Source organism: Mustela putorius, unplaced genomic scaffold (genome assembly GCF_011764305.1).
Source record: "Mustela putorius furo isolate JIRA1106 unplaced genomic scaffold, ASM1176430v1.1 tig00000695_pilon_pilon_pilon, whole genome shotgun sequence".
Taxonomy (NCBI): Eukaryota; Metazoa; Chordata; class Mammalia; order Carnivora; family Mustelidae; genus Mustela; species Mustela putorius.
In genome coordinates, this window is record NW_025421447.1 from 10,982,319 (window position 1) to 11,008,846 (window position 26,528).

The 26,528-nt window shown below is 45.6% G+C and overlaps 1 protein-coding gene across 1 annotated transcript in view; it reads left to right on the plus strand.

Moving 5' to 3' along the window:
* Positions 1–3,637: 3,637 nt before the first annotated feature.
* The window catches only part of MYOCD (myocardin), a 100,094-nt gene continuing 77,203 nt past the window's right edge, over positions 3,638–26,528 (plus strand). Inside the window, 1 exon segment of the mRNA XM_004760142.3 lies at positions 3,638–4,096. Within this exon segment, the coding sequence (XP_004760199.2) occupies positions 4,042–4,096 (55 nt within the window). The 5' untranslated portion in view covers positions 3,638–4,041.

The window sequence follows — 26,528 nt, forward strand, 5'->3', positions numbered from 1 at the left end:
GCCAAAGTGTCTTGCATGGACCCTTACACACACTTTGAATGGATGGATGAAAGAGGCAGAAATGTTCCCCTCAAGTTGCTCATCAGACATGTGAAAGAATAGAAGAGGAAACAGAGAGCAGATGATACCAGGGACAGGCACTGAGGACAAGGAGACGATGAGGTCCAAGAGGACAGGGATGACCTTAGGGTGGTGGAGGGATTGTGCTAAGAGAACTGGAGGTCCTGAGGTCCACATGTGTGACCTGTCCCTTTGCTCACTTGTGCCCTGCAACCCAGCCCCTGTCCCCAGGTGGCCCCATAAGGAGGTCCACACAGGGTTGGGGTTCAAGTTGACCACCCTGAGCTGGGCGGTGGACTCACGCTTCCAGACTCAACACTCCCAGCTGGCTGCAGGCCCAGGACCCCAGCTGTGAAGGGCAGAGTCTCAGCAAGTTACACCCACCCTTGAATAACCGTCTCTCCTTCAGCACGGGAGGGGCCCTTGAATGTGACAGATGACATGGCCACGATTAGGTTATGTGATCTGGCCAAAGGCAAGGAGTTTTGCAGATACCATGACGTTTCCTTAATGATATGACTTTGAGTTCATTAAAAGGGAGATTATCTTGGGTGGGTCTGGCCTAATCAGAGGAGTCCTTTAAAAGGGTCTTTTGTGAAAGAGAGATTCTCCTGTTGGCTTGGATGGAGCAAGCTATGCTGTGCTCTCGAGCTGCAAGGAGCTGGATTCTACTCAGCCCGTGAGCTTGAAAGAGGATGCTGGGCCTTTGAGGAGGCCACAACCCCGCCATTGCCTCGACGGCAGCCCCACAAACTCCTAAGCCCGGCCAGCTAAACTTGCCCAGAGTCCTGATCCACAGAAACTGTGAGATAGCAAGCATGTGGGCTGTGTTAAGCTGCTACACTTGTGGTACTTTGTTACCCAGTCATAGATAACCCTTGGTGAACTAAAGGAAAGCCGTAGCACAGGGATTCGGGATTGCTTGGAATCATCAAGAATGATCAGAGGTCAGGGGAGGGTAAAGAGAGGGACCTAAAACACAAAACACGCCGTGGAGGATTGTTCAGGTCACTCACAATGTCCTACCTCATTTAAACTTGCCTGCCTTTCTAGAAGTAAATATTTCCAACGTCATGTTACTGGAAGTTGCCATCTTGGAAGACTTCAATAACTCACTGCAGGTCACAGAGGGAGCTCAGAGTCGGATGAAGAGCCACCCGACACAGGCAGCTCATTTCCCTCCTCCACCTTACATCACAGGCTTGGGACAGAAGTCCCAGGGTCGCATGGTATATGGGACAAAGGCCATCAAGATGTCAAATAGTAGGACAGAGTTTGGTGGCATCCCGTTGCTGCTCTCATAGCTGCTTGGAGATCTTTTCCCCTCGGGAACAGCCTCTCCAAACTTCTTTCTTTAAAGGAAAAAAAAATGCTTGCCCAGGGAGGAGGAGGAAGGATGAGCTTGCATTAGAGCATATTTATATCCAGAGATAGTCCACACCGTAGGGGACATAAATCTCAGCGGGCAGACGTCAGCAACTCTGGGCTGCGATGGGAAAATTGACATTTTGGTGACTAGCATTTCCCAAACTCACTCAAAAAAGAAACCAAGCTCCCCTACACACACACACACACACACACACACACACACACTGTCAGACCAGCTTAGGGAAAACAATGCGCTCCTGTCCAACTCCCCTAGGTCACGCAGACCCTTACTTTCAATGCTGGCTCCAGCTGTTTTCATGAACAACTTTCGCTGAAAAAGAATTCTCTGCCAAGTTGCGTGGACCTCTTCACAGCCCTACGGCCCTCAGGAGAAAAATCTGTTTGGGGCTTTTGTTTTTGTTTTCGTTTTAATGTGTTTTTTCTCTACTCGGATCACCTTGCAACATTCCCTATGTCACTGATCTCTTCCCCGACCACAGGCAGCTCGAAGTCACTGGCATTCCTCCAGGCTCCCGGGTCCTGGGTTCCCAAACCCCAGCCTCTTGACCTCTTTCCATTGAAGACCAGGAGCCTGGGGCTTGACTGAGGACAGGAACGCTAGGAGGAGGAAGGGGGTCACTCTGTGTCGGAAGAATAATGTCTCCCCTCCCCACTGCTCACGTCTCAATCCTAGGGATTTGTTACACTCCACGGCAAAGGGGGAATGAAGGTACCATTAATTAAGGAATTAAGGTTGGCAATCAGCTGACCTTGCAATCAGATTTATCCAGGGGGGCCCAATGTAATCACAAGCATCCTAAAAGCAAGGAAGAGGGAGGCAGAAGTGGGGGTTGGGAGATCTGAGTCACCGGATGGGTAAGGGCTAGTGTGCACCGCTGCTGGCTCTGAAGATGGGAGAAAGGCACCACCAGCCAAAGAGCGTGGTTGGTCTCGAGAAGCTGGAACAGGGGTAGGAAACCGTTCTCCCCCAGATCCTCCAGAAGGGACCGTAGGTCTGACCGTACCTCGATCTTAGCTTGTGAGAACCCATTTCAGACTTCTGACCTCCAGAACTGCAAGGTAATACATTTGTATCATTTTGATCCACAGAACTCGCAGTATTTTGTTACTGCAGAACTAGGAAAGTAACACACTGTGTACTGTGTGGAAATGGAACATGGTCACTGAGATGCTCCAGTACCTTCCACCTGCCTGGACCCCCTCTCACGGCCAGGATGCGGTTCCCAATGGGAACACGGCTGGGATAGCTTTGCCTCCCTTCTGAACCAGGCAGGGGCCTTCCTTGCTCAGGAGACTTGTGCACAGAGGACTGGTCTGATGCAAATGCATGGAGTCAAGGATCAGAGCATTCCGGCAGAGGTCTGAACTCAGGACACCAGAAGTTGTCCCAGGAGCTTGTCCTATCAGGTCTTCACCTGTCACCCCCTAACCTTTTAAGGGTTGCGTTCTCCTGAGTCCTAAGCAATTACGTATGTGATCCAGGAGATCTGGGGCCCATGCGTGTAGAAGGTTATAAATCAACTTAACCCAACATCATGTAGGTACAGTTTCGGTTTTATTTTCAGTGCCATCACCTACTGAGTGAGCTTCTTGAGAGCAGAGCCTGTTGCACTCCCCGATGAGCCTTCTTTGGTGATGAGGAGCCAATTCAGATCAGGTAGAGCTTATAACCCCTGGCACATTCTAGACGTCCAGTAACTCCGTTGGGGCTTCAGAATAGACTTTTCCCCGAAGGAGGGACTCACGCGTAGGAAAAGCCTAGAGCCTTTGCAAGCTAAGCCCGACCCCAGCTCTGACCCCCTCCCCCGCTCCTGAGACCCTCCCTCCTTGAGTCCCACACTCCTGCCCCCACGTCCGTTCCGCTGCTGTGTCTTCCCCAAGACGGAGGGCCTTGCGTCCCCGGGCCGGATCCGCGCATCCACCCCGGAAAATGAAAAGCTTTTCCCTTTCCCCGCGGCCGCTCGGCTCTGCCTGCGCCCCCGAGGCCCGGGAACGCGGAGAGAAGGTGGGAGCGCGCTGGGTCCGGAGCCCCGCTGGGTTCCCCGCGTGCGCGCGCGCGCGCGCTTCCTGCGCCGCGGGAGGCTCTCACCCACCCCCGCGCAGCCCCTGCGCCCCCGCGCACCGCCCACCCGCCGCCGGCCCGGACCCCGCTCCCGCCGCTCCCCCCGGGCGGCCGCCGGCCGGGGCTCGCCGCGCCTGATTGGCTGAGCTGCTGTCAGGAGTAAAAAAGTATCGGGTGGCAAACTTGAGCCCTTCATAAAGGCGTGGTGGCGATACTCCGCGGTCGCTGGCAGTCTATGACATCAGCCGGGCACGCCTGGGATGCCGCCGCGGCCGGCCGGACTCGGCGCAGGAGGAGGGTCCCGCCGGCTAGGAGTCAGTTAGCCCCGCGCAGCGAGGGGGGAGCCGCCGGCTGCCTGGGGACACCAGTCTCGGCCGCCGGCCGCCGCGGTCCTCCCACCCAGGGGCGCTCCCGGAGAGTTGGATGCGTTCTGGGTTGTTAGCGGCGCTCCGCTGGGCTCCCGGGAGCCCGTTCCTGGTGGAAAACAGGGGGCGTCTGGCCAAGGGACCAGCGGCTCGTTGAGGCTCAACATGACACTCCTGGGGTCTGAGCATTCTTTGCTGATTAGGAGCAAATTCAGATCAGGTAGGGCTAAGTCGCTTAGCATTTCTTGTTAACTTTCCTCTTCTGCAGCTCACAACTGCTTCCCAACCAGTGTTCCAAAGCCGGCCGTGGCTCCTTCCACTTTGTCCCCCGCCAAAGCACATTTTTGAAAGTGAAGACTTTTATTTGACTTTGGGGTTTGGGGAGGGGGGGGCGGGAAACTCAAATGTCTTCCGTTTTCAGTGCTTTGAAATGTTGGATGTGATTTTTGTTTGTTTTTATTTCATTTTTTTTTTTCTGTATCTGTGAATAGAAATTTTGGAGGGGTCCATCCGAAAGGAAGGACTTTGAAAATGAACAAATAAGGGATTTCAAGTTGGAGAGCTACATAATATCAGTTGTAACTGCTGAGAAGATGAACCTGACGCTGTGTATTAATAGATACAGGGTCACTTAAAATGTAGCTAATCCAAACAAATGTATTTCCCAAAAAAGTCACTTGGGGGAAGTAAAAATAGCAAATTTGGAGCACACCAAGTATTTAGGATGACATCACTGTAGGAAAAAAAAAAGTCCAGTGCCACAAATATTTTTTCCCAAACCATCTGATATTTATAAATGGAGAATTTTCCCCCCAAAATTTCTGTGTTAGTGGCGCATACAGAAACTTCTCAGAGAGGACGCGGAGTGAAGGTGAGTGGAAGGGACAGTGGGGAAGTCCAGCCGCTCGCCATGAAGTGTTGGTCTAGGCGCCCAAGGAAGGTATCAACATGTGGGTCCCCACGTTTAGACAGGGAGATGCTCGCCCCCTGAAGTTCTTTCTCAACAGCGCTGTGTGTAATATTGGTTTTATAAAGCGGCGACAAACCACTCAATAAATGGCAGAATTCCTACTTAGAAGGTGGATTACTTTGAGAACTTCTATGTGAACGTTCCCGGTAACAGGTGGCCGATGGTAGGATGCCGGCCTCGTTTACGATGATTCTCCGCAGCTCTGCTAAATGGGACCACCAAGTGTTTTCGCTTGGGATTCGTGTTTCAAAAATGGGTGTCGGAAAGTTAAGGGTCATCTGGGAGTTCCTTAGAGGCTTCTGGCTCTTAGATAATCGGTGGGGTCTGTTGGGGGTTTTCTAAGGCTCTGTACTGCTGAAGGGAGATGACCATTCAAGAGTTTCCGTGGCCGCGAGCCTCGGTGCGCCGAGGCTCCGGGGTGAACCTGCCAGGCGTTGGGTTCCACGGCGGATGAGGTCCTTCCTCTCCTTTCCCTGGCGAGGTGCGCTGGTTGGCCTGTTAATCCGCTAGAGACCTTGCCTCTGCTGTGTAATGTGGTCAAAACGGCAGGGCAACACTGCCACCTTTCTGAAGAAGAGAAGATGCAGATTGGTTTTTGCAAGAAGCTAAGCTCATTTTGGGATGCACCCTGGCTCTGTCCATGGAAGGGGCAGGGGAGGGGCTGGTTTGTCTCTAAAAGGAGTTGAAGTACTTGGTAGGAGCACTGCACAACAGTCTTAGGGAACTCATCAAGGAATCCTTCCTTGGGGAAAGCGGAGGAGAGGGAATTCCTAATTACTGATTTAGCGGGTTAGTGGAGTCCTGGAGTCTCCCAGGTAGAGCCTAGAGCTTCTGAGAATTCCAGTTGCCTACTCGCTTTCTTTTTCTTTTTCTTCCTTTTTTTTTTCTCTTTTGTCTCTCTCTCCTTCTCTCTCTCTTTCTTTTTTCCTTTTTTCTTTTCTTTTCTGCTAAGCTTGGACAGACTTTTGCATCACAGGAAAGGGTAGCTTGGGGAAGACATGATATCAACACAGATATAGGCATGCTTAATTCTCCAGCTTTGAGAAACAGCCCAACTGGGGGCTAGAAATGGACAAAGCACTTTGGTGACTGGAGATACAAGGGGCTGATAATCTCCTGAAAGACACACACACACACACAAAAAACAAGCAGCATGTGAAACCAAATAAATGTCATGTTGCAGACCTCGATGATTCTTCCTGGATAGAATGACATCAAGTCTGGCTGGCTGTACCAGCTCAGACCTTGGGTAGGCAGCCTGATAGCAAAGAGGGCCTGCCTCTTCCTAAGAGAACATCCTTTCTTCTGTGTTTAACAATGACTGGGAAAGCCTCTTCTCTGCTTTCATTTCTGCTCCATTTGCTTTTTTCTTCTTTGCTTTCAGGCGCTACTCCTAATGTAAATTCGTAAAACTCTGTCCCACTGACGGTGTTGGGTTTGCTGGTATACCTTGGCGTGATGTGTCTAATTAAAATTATTTCAAAAAATAATTGTAACTAAATTGTTCTCTGATCACAGCAAAACGTCCCATGTTTGTGGGCTTGTTTATAAGTGAGCATATGCCAACCAGCTTCCTGTAAACTATGCTCATGTGTCCTTGTTATTAAGGACAAAATCCTGCTACTGGAGCAGTAAACTGGGATATTTTGCATGTTTTAACATATTTAATGATATAAACTCCTCTTACTTGAGAGGCTGTGGGGTTTCATGGTTGAGTGTGCGAATCTGGAGCAGTAAACTGGGATATTTTGCATGTTTTAACATATTTAATGATATAAACTTCTCTTACTTGAGAGGCTGTGGGGTTTCATGGTTGAGTGTGCGAATCTGGAGCCAAACTAGCTGGGTGTTTTGCAGGCATCTCTATTTTCCAACTGTATAACCTTGACCTTAGATAAATGTCATAATTCTCTCTGCCGCAATTTGCTTTATCCGAATAACGGTTGTTTATATGGCGGTTGCAAGGATTAAATGTGATGATAAAAGCAGAGCATTTTAAAAATGCCTGGTACGTGGTAAGCCCTCGAAAAATATTGTTATGACAGGGCACGATCCCTGGTTGGTCACTTCCTCTCTCTGAGTCTCGGTTACTTAACCTTTAAATGTCAGATTTGGATTAGGTGATCCTGCAGACCCTTTCATAACATTTTATGGTTTTATGAAGACGCACAAAAACTGGGAGCAAACAAAATTGTGATGGGGCTGTGTAGCTGTTGGACATAAATGGTAGTTTCTATAAATGCAGTAAGTAGTATTACTTTTAGACTGATCACTTTTTTACCTTCTAAAAATTCTCACTTGTTTTGTCAATATCTGTGACCAGTATCTCTGTCACCCGTGACCATCAATATCATAATCCTTGTGTCAACACACCTCAGACTCCGACCTGTGGGTACACACACACACATACAAACACACACAATGCACAAAGAATCAAAAGAGGAGAGAGAGATCCATTCATGGACTCCCTTCAAGAGAACGGCTATATTTCTTTGGCTTTTTCGTCCCCTCTTCTGACTCAAACAGTCCACGCAAAGGCAAACCCATGATCTTGCCTCCTTTCCCCACAAATTTAGGGCTGTCAGATTTAATAAGTATGACACAAGATGCCCCGTTGGATTTGAATTTTAGATAAACAATGAATAATTTTTTAGCATATTGCCAAATTAGGGACATACTGTTATCTGAAAATCCAAAATGAACTAGCCATCCTGTATTTTCTCTGGCAACCCTACCTTCAAACTGAGCAACCTTTGACCAACTCTCTGTGCCGGCCCCCCACTACGCCATCAAGCTCTCGAGGTTTTGGATGCCCAACGATGCCTCAAAATGCAAAACTCACATGTTAGGCACGAAAGAGGAGACTTGGAATGAGGAGGGGGTGCCAGGAACATGAGTGCTGGGTCACCTGGGGTGGAAGCCAGAGAAAGAACATGGGAGCTTCTCTCTGGGCTTTCTGCTCTGGGGGTGGGGGTGGGGGGCAGGGGCAGTGAGGGGGCTCAGCAGACAGGCTGATTGGTGCTCAAGTGCAAGGACTCCCAGACTTGGGATCGCGGCCAAAAGAACCCAGAGCACATGCAAAGCAGGAACTGGAGAGGCAGTGGCTGACTCTGTTGTACTAGTTTAATCTGCAATTGCTTCCAGCCCTAAGATTTGTTTTTTTCCCCCCAAGGGAATGGCCTGGAGTATTTTTGTAATATTTGAAAACGACAAACTTCATAAAACCATTATCGTGACGTTTTGCGACTGTTGTGTTCTCAGGGATCTGGACATACAGTAGGTGTTCAATACATATTTCTTGAAGGAATCAATGAATCACACCTGTCATCTTCGTAATTAACACAATAATCTAAGGTAATTGTTCATGTGCGCATGCGTTGCTTCACTATTTCAAGGAAGACTACTTTTTCCTGTGAAGTCTTCTTGAGTGCAAATATCTTAACTACTCAATTCCATCTTGCTATCGAAAAAGACCAGGAGGTTATTTTTAAAATTTGGGGAAACTTGTTCTATCAAGATCTTTCAGGAATTTCTCCTGGATGCAAGCAGAATAGAAGGAAGCGTAGGGCTGATTTTCACTCCGGGCGTCCGTTACAAACCGCTCCTAGCTGAACTAATTCTTTCTTTGCCACTAATTACTTTCTCAGCAACAGTGGTATCCGCCTCCTGTAGCAAATTACCACAAGATTAGTGGCTTGAAACAGCGCATATGTATTATCTTCTAGTTACGGAGGTCAGAAGTCTGAGAAGAGTCTCACGGAGCTAAAATCGAGGTGTTAGCACAGCTGTGCTCCTTTTGAAGACTCCAAAGAATCTGTTTTCTTGACTTTTAGGTCCTAGAGGAGCCTGGGTCCCTTGCTTCATGGTCGCTTCTGCCTTCCGCCAAAGCAACAGTGTAACAATTTCAAGTCTCTCTCTCATTTGCACATATAAGAATTTCGTGATTCCACTGGGCTTATTCAGGATAATCTCCCTCCTTTAAGGTCAGCTGAATTTCATCCACAACTTTGGGTGGAATAATTAGACACACGACACGGGGAATATCATGGCTGTAGATGGAAAGAGAAAGAAAGAAGAGAGTTAGGGGTGCACAAGGGTGAGCTCTCTAGTTCTCTTGTTGCCAAGAGAGTCCCATTGGCAGGGCTCACTCCCCTGATCTCATCTACACCTAATATTTCCCAAAGGAAATACATGCCACTGGGGTTTAGGGCTTCCGCATATGAATTTGGATAGGGAGGGGCAAGACGCAATCCCTAAGACCATGTGAAGTGACATATTCATAGGTCCCAGGGATTTGGACGCGGACATCTTGGGGGAGGGGCACTTTATTCCGCATATGATCCCACCTTCTAATATAGCATTCCCACCTTCCTTACCTCCACCATCCCTCTGTCCTGCAGACTTCGTTCTGCAGACTTTGTTCTGCAGAAGTTTTCCCTTAATATGGATTACATGGCCACAGTCCCACTGTTTTCCCCACCATGGTCCACAGAAGACGGATTCCCTGGGGCCTTAACATTTGTGGGATATGACATTTGTAACAAGAGGGAGACAGAGTATGATGTATCTTTAACTGCAGGATTTCTGGAAGACCTTACTGGTTCTGATGTATAGTATGACCTTTTTTAAAAAAAGATTTTTCTATTTATTCATTTTTGAGAGAGAAAGAGAGAGAGCATGAGCAGAGGGAGGGGCAGAGGGAGAAGCAGACTACCTGCCAACCAGAGAGCCCAACGAGGGACTCAATGCCAGGACAGTGGGATCATGACCTGAAGCAAAGGCAGACGCTTAACCCACTGAGCCACCCAGGTGCCCTATACTGTGAACTTTCAAAAAGTAGTGATTCCCAAACATGTTTCACACATTTATTTATTTATTTATTTACACAGCATCCCATGGGGCAGGTTTAGCTGGATAAACACATTGTTCTTCCCTGAACAGAGAAGCTCACAGTTGGCAACAGTGAATTCTTTAATAGGGTGAATTTCCATAGGTAGGTTCCTGGCAGGTCTCTCCCTCGTCCATCCTGCACCCCTGCCCCGCCCCCCCCGAGGTTAGCATTCTGATGGTTTTCCTTCCTAGCTGCTTGCTTAGATGCCCACTCATCCTTTCTCTCCTTGGATCTTTGTTATTAATTGGTATTAGGCTTCACTGCTCCCTACCCCAGGGAAAATCTTTGTAGGATTATAACCCCGTCCTTAAGAAGCTCACAGGTGACCTGGAAAATGCTCTGTGTGAGTTATATATCATTAATTCATTCACTCATTCATTCGACAGCTATGTCTTCCACGTTTCCCTTGCAGTGGATGTTACGAGAAGCTGGGGGCTGGGTATACAGTTGGGGAGCAGGACAGAAACCTTCCCCATCCTAACATGGAATCTTAGAGCCGACCTTCCCTTTCCCTGTGCATGTGCCTGTGCAGAAATCCGCATGAGAACACAACTGGCAGGACCTTAAAAGATGAGTGCATTTTCATTCCTAAATGGGAATTTAAAGTCTTTTTTAAAAGCCAAGAAACACTCGGGGTCTGGCTCAGGCCACCTGCTTGAGACCATTGCTGTTCCCGCCTGTCCCAGCTGTGTGAGCTGTACTCTCGTACTGGACGGCCATCCTTCACCATCTTCATTACTGGGGCAAGAGCCCCGACCACCCACCCGTCTTCTTTTTATCCATAGCTCTTATCATTAATTGGGTGTATTAAACTTTTGACTTGGTTATTTGTTTGTTATTTGCCCACCATAGAGGCCAGAATTTTTGTTCTACATCCCCAGCAGGTAGAACCATGATCAGCATAAGGAGGGCACCATTCAGTGTGTGTTACAGATACATTTTATTCTTCCCCTGAAGACTGTTCAAAAGCAATAAAAGTAAACAATTTTATTTGAGAACAAGAGAGAGCATGAGTGAGGGGTGACGGGCAGAGGGAGGGAGAGAAGCAGACTCCCTGCTGAGCAAGGAGCCCGAGATTGGGTTTGATCCCAGGACCCAGGATCATAACCTGAGCTGAAGGCAGATGCCTAACCAACTTAGCCATCCAGGCACCCCAGAAATCCATGTTTTTATATATTTTTAGGCATAGGTGTTGTGTATTAAAACTAGAACAGCAAGGGAAGGAGAGAGATAAATACAAAATTCAGAAAAGTAGTTCCTGTGGGGAATTATTAATTAACAAGGGAAGCTGGGTGAGAAGGTAGGGTATAGCCTTAAGTAAAGAGCCAGTTGCTGGTGGAGTTCTTAGGTTAGGCAGTGGGTGCCTGTATATTTATTATTAAGCAAGTTAATTAAGCAGTGTTCATTCAGGGCTTAGTGATCCTATGTAGCAATATAATATGAATCAATCATTGTAATTAGTCCAATTTAGTGTGCCCAGGGTCCTTTAAAAAAAAAAATAAGTTTTTCAAGACCAGAAAGAGTAGCATTCATCTTTTCCAGGCATGTCAGGAAGACTTAGTCAAGTTGGATTGAACCAGATTGGATGGATTCATATCTTGTTAAATTACATTGGCGAGAAACCAGCACATGGCTAACCTAGAAGTGTTCAGCCCCAGGGTCCAACTTTTGTATACTTCAGGGAAGCCAAACGTGAGTTAGAAGATGCTAGAGCATAAGGTGATCTTTCGTCACCTCTATTTCCCTGTTACTAGCAAGAACTCACTGGCCATCTAGCAGATGGTGACCAGCTAGCTTGCGTCTCTGTCCAGATCCGGAAGGAGGAACCAGCAGGTGCATTTCACAGGTGTCTGCCTTCCCTGGCCCACTCATGCTCTCCCATGAGCAAGGCCATGGCAGGGGGTGGGAGGGTGGGGGTGCCCATCACATTCCCTCTCATTCCATGACCTTGGCTGGGAATCAACCCTGCTCCCTGCGCCTTTGTTTCCATACTGATAAAATGATTCATGCCATCTGTGAGGGAAAGACCTTTGCAAAATTATTAATAGTTTCTTGTACAGAAATAAGTCCCTGTCCCCATACAGGAAGGGATAATGTGACCTGGTGACATGAATTGCATCAGAGACAAATATGGAAGAGTTAAAATCTTTCGATGGACATAAATAGGATTATAAAAACCCCCACAAAACTCATAGCCAAGTAACTGTATTGCAGCCTTCCTCTTTCTGTGCTTAGAAGTTCAACTTTCTAAACAGGTAGTGTTTGGTGGTTTTTAATGAATAATCTGCTCTAACTTCTATGCTGATGTCCTTCAGGAGAACTAGTAAGTCAAACTTCACTTAACCAGTTTCAGGTCTTATTCCCAGGTAAAATATGAGCATCTCCAAATGCTGTGCAAATGTTATTTATTCCCAGAAATTTAGAACAAATAAGGTTGTTCCTGACTTTACACATGTATGTATGTATGTATCTTTCTATCTATCTATCTATCTGGGCACAGCAGAGTGCCCTCAGGAGCCACTGAAGGAAGACTAATTTCTTCCTTTTCTCCTATTGGTTGATGGAAGATACATTTTTCCATCTCTCCATAGATGCTATTGGAGTACGTAGTTCTCTTATCATTTCGATCACTCTAGTGGAGGTTTGTTGTATCCAGCCACCTTAGATTAAAGAAGCAGTAGCAGGCTAGCAGCAGAAATACTGACTTATGCTACTGTGACATTGTAAAGTGTATATAACTGCTTTGCTCATGTGTGGAGACTTAGCCATCCCTCGGTAGGTGTAGCAATGAAGAGCGGACCCACAACCTCTCAGATACTTAGATGTCTTGCCCAGCACCCCTTGCTGGCACCCCGGTTTGGTCCATCCCCTACGTAAGTCTTCTACCCTCAATCTGCATCTCCTTCTTCTCTGCCCCCTGAGCCCCTTCTCAGCCCCTTGAGTGAAAAGTCATCCATTTCTTAGGAAACAAAGTCAGGTGGCCCCAGGGAATATTCTCCTTTCACAGATAAGGAGAAGTGACTGGAATGTCGCCCACAGCTTTCTGACTTTCCTATTTCCCGAAACACTCTTCCTTCCGGAAGTCATTTGGCTTTGTTCTCCTCAGGACTGGTGGGGCTGGTTTCTCTCTGCCTGAGGTCAGTTTCCATGTGGAACATTTTTGGTACTCAAGCTCCAGACGGGGTGAAAAGGCTCCAAAACAGGCCAGAAAGAGAAAATGCTATTCAACATTAATTGAAAAGTAATCTCCTCGATACTTTAAAAGTTTTTACTATTTTGTGTTTCCTTCCTGTCCTTGTCTAGATGCATAAAGATTTTTATAAAGTTACAGTGAGAATATACATAAGTTTATGCTCAGTGTTTTTAATCAGGGAGCATGATATCATAAGTTGTTTTCTGAGCTGCTATGTAGTAACACATTCTTGTTTTGAAGATTTTTTCAAAGTCCATCAAGTGAGTATATTGGAATTTGTTAAACCTTCCCCACTTGGGTTGGAAAATGAAGACAGTTATAGTTTTTATATTTTAAGTAACATTACTGTGAAAATCTTAATGCACATAGCCTTTTTAATTGTTTTATAGGATACTCATCATTTAAGTATTCAAGTGTGGGAATCTTTATGATTCACTTTGGTAGCTAATATTTCTAGAGCACCAGCCATGTACCAAGTTTAACCCAAGTCCAATTTCCATATGGCAGTGAATACTTGCCCCTGTAATTGAACTAGCTCAGAGTCATCTTGGGTACTTACTCAGCGGTGACTGGTGTTCAGTAAGCTTTTCACACCTTTTCAGTCTAAAATAGGAAGGAAAAGGAGTCACAGTCAAAGGATACCTTTGGGAACTTCTGTGTGATCTGGTCTTTGGGAACCACGTGTTACCACATAGGACTGATGCCTCATCAAAGGAGAAGCAAAGAGGTGGAAGAGTTAATGAGAACCTATTATCTGTAGCACTGTTATGATCTCATTTAATCCTTACAGAATGCTATGGGACATCTGTGATTATCCCCATTTTATAGATGAAGAAGTTAAGGCTCAAAGTACCTTGGTCAGCATAACATAACCCAATACCTGATGTAGACCACATCTGATGCCATCGGTTCCACTGTGTCAGGATGACCGTTGATGTTGTAGCCTAAAAGCTGTCTCTCTCCTCCTACTCCCCAACCCTACCCTCTAGAGACCCTTCCCTCCCTCCAACATATATGCCCACTCGGCCAAGTGGATTTAACATGTTTCATTCTGGATGACAGCTCAGACATACTCCCAATTACCATTCTTGTCCTTGATTTCCTAAATAGTGATTTATCAAGAGACTTGCTTCTAGTACAAGTTAATGGATAAATTATGCATGCCCTCCTCCCAGAATGTTAGGACTTGAAATGAAAGCTGACTACTTAAATCTCAATTTGAGAACAAAAATTCAAAAAAATTGTTAAAAACCAACACCAAAAGGGGCACCTGGGTGACTCAGTGGGTTAAGCCTCTGCTTTCAGCTTAGATCATGGTCTCAGGTTCCTGGAATCGAGCCCCGCATTGGGTTCTCTGCTCAGTGGGGAGCCTGCTTCCCCCCCTCCACTTGTGATCTCTGTCAAATAAATAAATCTAGAAAAAAAAAAAAGAACACCAACAATAATAGGCTTGCCCCAAGACCCTAAACATAGCTATAAAAGAAATATCTAGTACCAGGGAGTAGAATGGTGGTTGCCAGGGGCTGGAGGGTGGGAGGAATTGGGAGGCTAGTAACCTTCAGTAATAAGATGAATCAGGTCTATGGATTTAATGTATAACATGGTGACTGTCGTTCATAACACTGTGTGTATGATTGAAATTTGCTAAAAGCCCTGAACATAAGGGTTCTCACCAAAGAAATGAAGGTAAGTATCTAAAAGGAGAGCCCTCTTAATAGCTCAGAGGTGGGTGTCCTTCCACAATGAGTATGCACAGCAAACCATCATCTCACGCATGCACTCTTACCTTACAGTTTTGTCCATTGCACCACAATAAAGCTGGGGGGGAAAGATATATACACATAAAGATATACACATATATAGATACAGTAATTCATTTAGGAGTAAAACACATTATCAGTGGATCAGAATTGTGTGTGTGTACACATACATATACACCTTTATGTATATATGTATGAATTTAATCTCTATTAAACTAAATTAACTAAACTAATTTAATTTAGAATTTAATCTCCAATTTTTTTTTAAGATTTATTTATTTATTTATTTGACAGAGATCACAAGTAGGCAGAGAAGCAGGCAGAGAGAGAGAGGAGAAAGCAGGCTCGCTGCCAAGCAGAGAGCCCGATATGGGGCTCGATCCCAGGACCCTGAGATCATGACCTGAGCCGAAGGCAGAGGCTTAACCCATTGAGGCACCCAGGCACCCCTAATCTCCAATTTATTAAACAAATAATGGTGGCTGTTCAAATTAGCAATAACGTATGTGATGAAAGTGTTGGGAAAATTGATGTCCTTTTGAAAGTAAATGAATTCAGCTATTTTATTGAGTCTTTAAAAAAATCCATGTGGATTAAAAAGCTACGGAAATCTGTAAAATATTAGTAGAAAACAAAATCGTTTTATAATCTTGGAGTAAGACACACCTTCTGAAGCATATTACTGAAGCCAGAAGAGAAATACAAATTGATGTTTTTGGCCACTTAAAAAGTTTAAAGTGCTACATGGGAAAAAAATCAGCAAAAGAAATTTAAAAATCAAACAGTAGATTGAAAGAAAACACTTTCAAAGTTATTAAAAGGACGTGTATAAACAATAAGATTAAAAGTCCACAACCTAAAGAGCAGAAGAATTCAAAGGAGAAAAATCATCACTAAGCACATAAAATATATTCAACTCACTAACACTCAAGAACTTGCAGATTGAAAACATTTTTTTTCAAACATCAGATCTGCAAAAATGCCAAATATCGATAACATCAAGTATTTTCCAAGCGTGGAGAAAACAGACACCTAATCCCCTTAGTTAGCACATCTGAAAGCCTCGAGGGATAGAGTTTGCCAGTTTCTATTGAATTTTAAATGAGCTCACTGTCCACCAAGATACATTAAGGCATCTAATTGAAAGAAATGCTTGTATGTACTGGGATTTTCAGGACATCACAGTTTATAATGTCAAAGAGGATGGAAATAGCATAAACCTCTGTCAGTGGAGAATGTGGGTAATTATGCTACACTCACGAAATATGGTGAAATGCAGTGCAAAGCAAAAATGAGATGATAAAATTCTATATGAACTGACATGGAAAGATCTCCAAGACATACACTTAGTTTAAAACACACACACACACACACACACACACTGAAACAATCAGGCAGCATATTTGCATTTTTATTTTTAAAAATAGGTATAAGTACACAAAAATCTGTAAGACTATAAGTCACGCTGTTCACAGTTGATACCCAGGGCTAGGAGGAGGGAAGATCTCTCTCTCTCTCTCTCTCTCTCTCTATATATATATATATATCATTGGAATCTTTTAAAACAAGAATGTATTGGTATCTATGAAATTAAGTTTTTTATGTTTTTAAAATATTTTATTTATTTGAAAGAACAGGAAAGAGAGTGAGCGGGTGGGGCGGGGGGAGGAGCAGAGGGTTAGGGAGAAGCACACCCCCCACTGGGCAGGGAGCCCCAGGCTCAGGGCTTGAACCCAGGACCCTGAGATCATGACCTGAGCCTAAGGCAGATGCTTAACCAACTGAGCCATCCAGGTGCCCCTGAGAAATTTTTAAATATGCCAGCATCCAAAGGGAAATTGACAACATCATCATAGTGGTAGAAGAAAACACATTTCTGTAAACCTAATCGAATAGACAAACATTCACCTTGGGATTTGTAGGATGTGAACACTTACCAGTAAACTGACTATGTATTTTAAGCCTCTGACATGACCTAGAATATCAGAAGACAGTTTTGATTTTAACTGTGGCCACCCCCAACACAACACTCACTGAAATATCAATAAATTTCAAATCTCAAACTCATTTCTTGATCACAGGCAGTTTTGAAAGAAAATACTTTGGAAAGTTGAAGTATCTTAAGCTCCACAAGTTAGGAATCAAAACACATCACAAACATACCCAAAGTGTTGAACTATATGCATAGGAAACAGCTGAGAAAGACCCATCCCCCAGATGATTATCTCCAAGTGGTAAGATTGGGAGTAATGTTGAATTTTTCTTATATTCTTTCTATATTCCCATGTTCTTTAGTTTGATTATTCAGTGTCTCCTAGGTCTGCTATAATAACCAGGAATGACTTCAGTAATAAATCAACTAGCAGTGACCACTGTTTGTTTATTTAAGTCCTGGAGTGTTATGCCCCCCCCCATAAAAGGGGCCAAAGATTTATTTCGCGTCAAGCATCAAAAAGAATCAAACTGACCAGCCAGGACCATGCCTCTTACAGAGACGGCGACCCTTCTCGGTTTCACAGGCTAGCTTTTAAGGGCAAAGGCCATGCGGTCGGGCCTGGCCGCGCACAGGTGGCCAATGAGATTGTAACACATACAGGAAACTCCACAGTGATGCTGGGTGACCAACTGAGTTACAATTTACCCTACAGTAGACATTTGACCTAGCCTGTCACACCTTGGTTAGAATTGGCGCTCAAAAGGCTCCCAGAGGGCGCGGCCCATACTCCTTGGTAGCTAGGGAGACAGTATGCAACTCCCGACTGACTGATCGATGTCTCCACCTGGCCTGACCCACCCTTGTGTCTGGGCCTTCTTACCTGCAGCTGGTGCTGGTTTCTGGGACTTGTTTTTAAGTCAGTCCCCTTGGGGGAAGGGGAGCAGGGACATTTTAAGGGTCAAACAAGGCTGTTGTGTAACCTTAATGGAAGCCTCTGGTTAAATAGGTCCTTACAGGAGGAGTGGCAATTAGAGAGAATATATCTGAGGAATGAGACCAGGAGGTGGCTCTGGATAAATTCCCTCCAATCCTAAAGCATGCTCACATTCAGACTATAACCCAGGGGTATCTGGGTGGCTCAGTTGGTTAAATGTCTGCCTCCAGCTCTGGTCATGATCTCAGGGTTCTGGGATCGAGCCCCACATTGGGCTCTCCCTGATCATTGGGAAATCTACTTCTCTCCTTCCCCCACTCCCCTGCCTCACCCCCTGCTCATGCTCTCTCTCTCTCTCTCAAATAAATAAAATCTAAAACAAAACAAAACACCCCCAAAAAACTTAACCTAAAAACCTCACTCCTCTGTGAAGGCAGAAAACCCATGGCCCCTCATGTTAATCAGCATTGGAAACTGTAAATGTATGTTTTGTTGGGGTGGGCTCGGCAGTCTGGCTGCTGTGGGTTCAAATCCTAGCTCCGCCCTTCCTGGTTATAGGCGAACCTCCACCTCTCTCTCTTGGTAGAAGTGGCAACAAAGAAGCCTTCCCCGTGGAGATTCTGTGAGGCTTTAGTGAGAAAGCATAGAAGTGTTTGACACAAGGGCACTTGTGATCTGTCTGTCAAATAATTAAATAAAGTCTTTAAAAAAAAGTGTTTGACATAGTGCAGGGGTGTGCCCATGTGTGTAATAATTTGTAGCAGTTTTATTCACAGATGAATATCAATTGGCTAATATCAATTGTTACACTAACAGCACACTATTGGCTGTTAGTGTAACTATGATATGGTGTGTTAATGTACAATACCTTTTTTTAAAGATTTTATTTATTTATTTGACAGAGAGAGATCACAAATAGGCAGGGAGGCAGGTGGGGGGGGTGGGGGGGGAAGCAGGCTCCCCGCTGAGCAGAGAGCCCGATGCGGGACTCGATCCCAGGACCCTGAGATCACGACCCGAGCCGAAGGCAGTGGCCCAACCCACTGAGCCACCCAGGCACCCTGTACAATACCTTTAAATCATTGTTTCTAAATCAACAACTGGGAGCTTCCTGTGGCGCTCTCTCTCTCTCTCTCTCTCTTTTTAAATTTATTTGACAGAGACAGATAGAGAGGGGACATAAGCAGGGGAAGGGGCAGAGGGAAACTGCCAAGCAGGGAGCCCGACATGGGGCTTGATCCGAAGACCCCAGGATCATGATCATGGCTCTCTCTTAAGATGTGCTACTATTCTCATTTCTTTGTTACCTTGGGTTGTGTTTCAGAGAAATGAAGAGTTATTATCATTGTAACATTTTCACTGTAGTCTATAAAGTGCTCTGGATACTGTTATCATTTATTTTCTCCCTTTCAAGAGACTGTCTATGGAAAGCTTTCTTGTCATTTTCATCTCCGGACAGGGGTGGTTATTGTCCAGATTAGGTCTTTAGGCTTTTTTGAAGAGAGCCCCAGGCTTTGTCTGGGACCCTGCAAGGTTACCACTGGCTGTAAGGATTAGCAAAGGCTCATGATTGTTTTTCAGGCACTACTGAGAACCCAGATCCTATGCTCTTATAATAAAAAATACTGTTCTGTCTAAAAATAAAACCTAGACGAAGAGCTCGCTCCAGAGGGAACAAAATTTGAGGCTCACAGAGCTCGTGGACCATATAAAACAGTCTGCTTTACATACCATATACTATATTATCCAGAGCACATTACATATACATATAATATATATACACATATATTTTATGGTGCATTAACTCCCCCCCTCAAAAAATCATATCAGTCCATATGCTTTTATTTTCATACCAACTCTGGGAGGTCGCAAAGCTGCTTGTACAGATGAGGAGATGTGAAGACCTTAAGAAATTTGCTCAAGGTCTCCCAGTAGATTTAGAACCATTAGATTTTCACATCTGGGCCCCCAGAATCAAGTTTGCCATACGATCGCCCTGAGGAATGTGCTGGCAGGGGCAGGGCAGTGTTAAGAGAGGCAAGTGCCTGGTGTTGAAGGCAGTGGCTCTCTCAACCCAGTGTTCCCCCGGCTTGAAGCTTTCTTGTACAGAGCAGCCACCTGCGCTGCCTTCGGATTGGAAGGGCTTTGGATCAGGAGAGGGGACAATTCAGCAAGCGGAGCACACTATTGGCTGAAAGTCGAGAACAGGATAACAGGATGGGGCCTCGACTTTGCAGAGGAACCTCTGACTCAGTGGAATGCCAGCCTCTGCAGAAGGTTCTGGTCTTAACACATAGATTAGAGCCTGACACCATGGAATGTCCCAGACACAGAAAATGTTCTAAATGTTATGTCTGGTTGCGTCAAAATCTTGTGTCTAAGAGCAGGGCTAAGATTACTTTGGAACATTAAAAAAAAAAGTACTGTACCCACATTTATTATTTTTCCAAACTTGAAAGATACTGGTATATTAATGAGAGATGTAAAGTATATATGTGTGTGTGTATATATTGTGTTGGCTGGGCGCCACTCTGAGCGTGTAGCAGGTGCTAATTTAACAACAACAACAATCCCCTCGGGAGGTAGTCGCCCCCTGCTTACCCCCAGACTCACAGAGTAAGAAATGCAAGCCCCTTCAGGAAATTTCTCAAGATTTCACGACCTTGTATATGTATATATATATACATATATAATATGTATATACTCACGTGTCTTTGTATATATACTTATCTATATCACCCTTAATATGTAGCACTTTATATATATATGTATATATATTATATATGTATATATGTATATATGTATATATATAATAGTATGATATTTTAAGGTATAGTCTTGTACTGTCTATTGTATAAGTATTTATAGACTCCATATATCATATGAAAGGTCAAAGATTCCATCTTTGGGGTGTTCTGTCTGCTGCAGAAAGATTGAAAGAGAAACCTGGAATGTTCCACCAAAGGAGAACATTTAAATCCACTCACCATGGGACAGAGTGCACATTAAAAATGGTCCTTTTGAAGGATCCCAAATGAGGTGGGAAGCTGTCGAGAGGGCAAGAAAGAGGCTTCAGTATTCAACAATCCTACTATCCTACTATATCCTACTATTCGACTATCAAGTCTCTATTCTTGAGAAATTGTAGAATAGATGTTTCCTGCATATATGTGCACATATGTGAATTGGAAGAAGGAAAGGCAAATATTGGCAGGTTATCAGGGCAGGCATTAAACACGTGAACTACCAGTGATTTTGCTTCCATCCTGGGACTTTTGCCCATTTCCCGTTTATCTCTAACGCACACACGTTTCTTTTGTAATCAGAAGAGTCGTGCGTGCTCTAAGTGCTAGACTAGTGTGTCACCGGCATCACTCGCGATCTCAAAAGAACTGAAATAGACATTCAGAGACTCTAGCGATGTGGAATGAATTTTCCTCTTCATCTGGGGGAGAAATCCTTTTCTTTGCCCTCCTAAAACACACCCTTTGCTCCAGGCTCTACTGTCACCTTTGTGACCAGTTCTCCAGGGGGTCCCTGGACAGCTCTGTGGACCTTGTTAATACCCCGTAGTAATTTACCTCTCCTGAAGGAGTTTCAGTCGGATTGTTGCAATTTGCTCTACATCGGGTGTCAGGGTACCTTCCTTATGGCTAACAGAAAGCGGGAGGAATAATACCTTCCTTGTAGAGATGGGAAGCCAAGGTCCGGGAAGGGTTGATTAGCTCCTCCAATTCACGTGCTTAGAGAAATGGCAGAGCAGGACTCGAACCTGGATCCCCAGGCCTCGGATCTGGTGACCTCTCCCTGTGAGTGGGTGGACATCAGGAGGTGTAAACCAGAGGCCCTTTTCTCAAGGACCTCCCTCGGCAATAGCTTTCAAGGAAAGCAGGTCAAATGGCAAGATGTTTCTCCCGCATGCCGCTCCCGCCGTCCCGGGAGTGTGCAGGCTGTCTGCTTAATTCACTCGTGGCTTCACGCCATGGAATACATAAACAAGTGGGGGAAAGCCTCCGAGAGGGATCTGGATGCCCAAATGGAACGATCTGTCTTCTAAAATTATTGTTTGAAATTGTTTATGTCAGTTGCCGAGTTTCTGTTCTGTGCCTCAGGGACCTGTTTGTGATGGAGGGAAAAATTCCTGCTGCTGAGCAGGGACCTTTGTGGGGTGGCTCTGGGGACAGCGTGACCCTGCAGTCCCCCTGTCCTCCTGACACGGCGGGGGGCAGGGTTTGAGGAGATTGGCTGCAGCCCTGATAGGGCACCCCAGAAGTATCCGGTGCCCACTGTTGGCTGGGCGCCACTCTGAGCGTGTAGCAGGTGCTAATTTAACAACAACAACAATCCCCTCGGGAGGTAGTCGCCCCCTGCTTACCCCCAGACTCACAGAGTAAGAAATGCAAGCCCCTTCAGGAAATTTCTCAAGATTTCACGACCTGTAAATGGAACAGGTGGGACCTGGACGCTTGTACCCCTGGCTTCGGAGCCCATATGGGCTCCGCTGTTCCTTGCTCTGCTTCTTGCTGGCACCAACTGGCCAGAGCTGGCTTGCACCACCCGACTCTCTCAAACATCCTCCAGGAGAGCCCACAAACTGTGATTCTGCCCTCTTCGTGACATGGTGAGCCCCACTGGAGGTCCGGCTTCCTCGTCCCTGGGGTGTCTTGAGCTATTGTAACATGCAAAGCCTTCAGTTCCCAAACCTGGCAGCTTTGTGAGTGAGAGAGAATTCCTTTTGAGGCATGAATTAGTCTTCTTCAAATGTTTGGACAAACTGAGTGTGGTGCTTAGGAATAGAATAGCTTCGCGGTGTTTGTGTGAACAGACATCTTTCTAAAACTCCTTTGGACCAAGCCACGAGGCTTGATCATTGAAATAACCGTGAGGCAATGCTGAGTTTGGTCTTTTGTGGTTTGACTGTTCTCCTGATTTTTACCCTCTGAATGCCCAGGGCTCGAAGCTGTTCTGAATGCCTGTCTCCCAGGCTTATAAAAGGAACCAGAGTTAGAAGCTGTTTTAGGATTAAGAAGGAATAGTGTGTGCCTGGTCACAGGCTCTTGCCTACATGCCTGCTCATTATGAGGGCTACTGAGGCCAGTCTGGTACCCCAGCCCACCCCAGGCTCACCTCTCCCCACCCCCAGACCACAAGGGCTGCATTGGTAACCCAGTCATCCTTCTGACCCCCTCTTCTCTGGGTGCTTCCATCAATTAACGGGCAGACCCATTGGACCTCTGACCTTCTTGGTCACTGCAGCCACTTGGCTGTGCATCAGCACACAGGGCCGGGCTTGGCCAGGGAGTAGTTATTATTGGTACCTGGAGTCAGAAGGCAGGGAGCAGAGTGTGCTCAGGCATCAGGACACACAAAAATATGTCCTGGCTCTCTGCCTTATTTGGGAAACATGGCCAGGATCGGAGCAGGAATAGCATAGGCCACCTGGCATGTCCGGCCACGTTCTCCTGGCCAGACACATCAGGGGCAGCCCTGTGTCCTCTTCCCCAGGCAGTCTGATAGCTGTGTACCCCCACGGAAGGACATGCCAGCCCTGTAAGTGACTCGGACTGCTCATGTAAAGGGTAGATCTGGCCCAGAGTGGGATACTGCCAGGTGGAAGAAAGGATTTTTTTGTGTGTGTGGGAGGGCACCTATTGGGCAAGAAAAAGAGAGTTGTATCTCTAATGCACCCACAGTATTGATTTCCTGCTGTAGTTAGGACCCAGACCCTTCAGGAGTCTTCTTGCTTGACCAACCATGGCCAACAGCTTCCCGGCGTCCTTTGTTGACAGGATAAAGGATGCCCAGTGTCTGTAAAGACAGAAGTGCCAGAGTCATGGGTTGTGCATAAAGGTCCATCTCGCTAAAGTCAAGGGTGAGGTTCTTGGTGTGTGCTGCTGCTCTTCCTGAGGGAAGAGTCTTCAGCAGGCTGCTCTGCTTTGTCCAGAGCTTGTGGTCTTTGGCTGACGCTGTACAGAGGGGACACAACGTAAACAGCCACCCAGGATGCTTGAAGTGACATGTGTCAGTCAGGTTCTGGGCCCACCAAGGTCACGCTCTGGGGTGTGCATCTCTAGGCCCCCTGATGAGCTCTCAGTCCACCCTCTGAGGAGTTCAGGCTGATATAACACGATTCAAAAACAGATCTCAAAATTGTCCTTTGTTGTACCAATAACATCTGCCACCTCGAATGCTTTTCCCTCAACATTCATCAGTAGGAAACCTCTTTGTTGGAAAAAAAAAAATTAGAATCGGATCACAGAAATCTTGAACAAGCTCTAGCAAAAAGAAGCGCTTACTAGAAAGATACCTGGGTGTCTCCCAGAACTCAGCCACAGAACTCAGCGGTTGAGACTTGGGGGAAAATCAGCTGGAACTGGGGACGGGAACACTTGCAGGCCACGGTCTGTGGCTCCTGTCCACACAGCATTCTTCTCTCTCCATCAGCCAGCTGCACCATTTTCCCAGTTCACACAGTTGACAATGGCCACACATCCCCCTAAAAAAAGCTCCCGAGTTTGTTGTCTCTCCATCCGATTTCCAAAGTTCCCAGGACAAGCACAGTGTAACTGGGTCAGTGCCCATCCTGGGAACAACAGCTGTGATCAGGGAGAGAGGCGGCCCATTGGGAACATCTTAGCTGCAGAAAAACCACTTCTCTAGCAGCTTTTAAAAAAGCATTTCTTTGTAAGAACCCAGTGGAAAACCATTTGGAAGAAAATGAATAAAAGGAGAGGTATCATTGGCTTCTGGATTGTTCTTTTATTTCTCCCTCCTGCAGTAACTTTACTGTGCATCTTTCCTTCTCACATGAGACATGAGACATGCCTAGTCTTCAGGAAATGAACCCGAAATAAATTCAGGGTTGTAGGCTTAACAATTTCATTTATTGATTTGTTTAGGTTTCTTAGGAGAAAGAGGCAGAAAAGCCTCCTCTGTTTCCCAAACGATGTAGAGCATGCCCACAGTTTTAACTATCTGCTTAACCTTTACCTCGTTGTTTTTCCCTAGACCGAAAAATTCATATAAACAGAGTTCATTATAGCTTTATTTGTGGCCGGATCTTTAGTGTCTAAAACAGTGCCTGGACATCGTGTTAGGTGACCAATAAATATGAAAGGAATGAAGTGCATGAATGAATTGTGTTAGGGTGTCCATCCACCTGACTGGAAGTGTTACCCCAAGTCTCCTGGTAGCCCTATAATTTGGCTACCAATAGCCATAGTAACACCAATACTCTAATTCCTTCCTTTCTCTCTCTCTCTCTCTCTCTCTCTCTCTGTCTCTCCATCTTTCCTTAATTTATTATCAAGACAGAATAATAATTGTAATCCACTTGCTTCTCAAATCTTCCCTCTCTTCTCCATTCCCACTACACATCACTGGACTTCCTTTTCTTACCCATTGGTCATGAAGAGTCTTCAAACCAGTTCTGTCTCCCCGATCTGTGTTAGCACAAAATTAGTCATCCTGGAATCTCAATGTTACCATATTGCTCTGCTGCCCAAAGCAGCCCATACTGCCTCCTTCTACAGGATAACGTCCAAACACTTCGTCCCAGCACTTAAGGGCATCTGTCCTTGAATCTCCACCCCCTCTTCAGTTTCATCTCTTACCAGTCCATGATAGGATCTTTTTCCTTGAGCTAGTTGGTATTCTGGGAGACACGACATAAATTGTGGGGCTCCATCCAAAATGGCAGCATGGCATCCTTTGCTCAAAAATGAAGGCAATATCAGGTTGTGTTGAGCGCTGTGTTAGGCCAAGCACAGAGTCCTGCTGAGCGTGGGGATGCTCCGTTTATCCCACATTCAAGTTCGTAAGCGTGTTGGGAACTCCCTTGGCCAAGAATGCTCTGTATCAACCATCGTCCCCCCATGATTCTCCATTGCAAATGGAAAGGTCCAGTTCTACCCTTGGTAGCCTTCTGTGAATATTTATTCTTGAATCACCTGTGGCTTAAGACTTTATTTATCTAATTCAAGTGTGTGTGTCGTCTCTTTCCCCACTAGATGATTCATGCTTTGAGTTACCGTGTCTCATCTTGCGGGTCTACAGATGCTCCAGCAAATAGCAAGGAACTGTCAAATACTTTCAGAGAGACGGAATTGGCCGATAGACGCATGAATGAAATTTGTCATTTCCAACCACAGGCTCACTTGGGGACCCTGTATTTTTGACTTTTTAGAACCTGTGTCCTGCCTTGGGGTCTTGCATGCCCTGCCCTGTACTTTGAACATAACGCTAAGAACTATTACAAGAAATATATTGTGAGCTCATGGGGGGAATATATTGTGAGCTCTAGGGATTAGGAAAAGACTCAGAGGTCTGGGCTTGGAGACATACAAAGACCCTGGTCAAAAATGAAGCCAAGGGTCATGAGATGTGAGCACCCCAAGGAGCCTCTGTGATCATCAGCTCATCTTTCTTGCTTTATGAAGGAAGAAACTACTTGGAGGTGAAGTGTCTTGACCGAGGTCGCATAGTTACGTAGTTGGAGGAATAAGGCCTTGTCCCCTGAACTCTTGTGAGACTCGGAATGTCACACTGATTTATTGCAGCAGACAGAACGTTGGGTGACCTTCTAATCACTATCCCTAGGTATTTTGTATGCAAAGCATACAAAAGTTGGTTACAGATGCAGGTTATTTTTAAAATACAACTAACTCACTTTGATTTTCAGTGAATTTCTGGATTTTGGCATCTGTCCTCTGATATACAAATTATTTAAAGGATTTACATTTAGACACAGGGAGTACCCTCTATGCAGAAAATGGAAAAAGTATGCAGTGATAAGACAAGCAGCAATCATGGGGTCTGACAGAATGATTGCTCCTTAGTTACCAAGGGGTGCTGGTTGCTAGACAGTGTCCAGAAGATTCTAATAGTAGCCAGGAATCCATTATAAGAAGGTGCCGTAGAGCTGAGAAGGCCCACCACCATCTGCTGATGTAAAAGGAGGCTTCCCTCT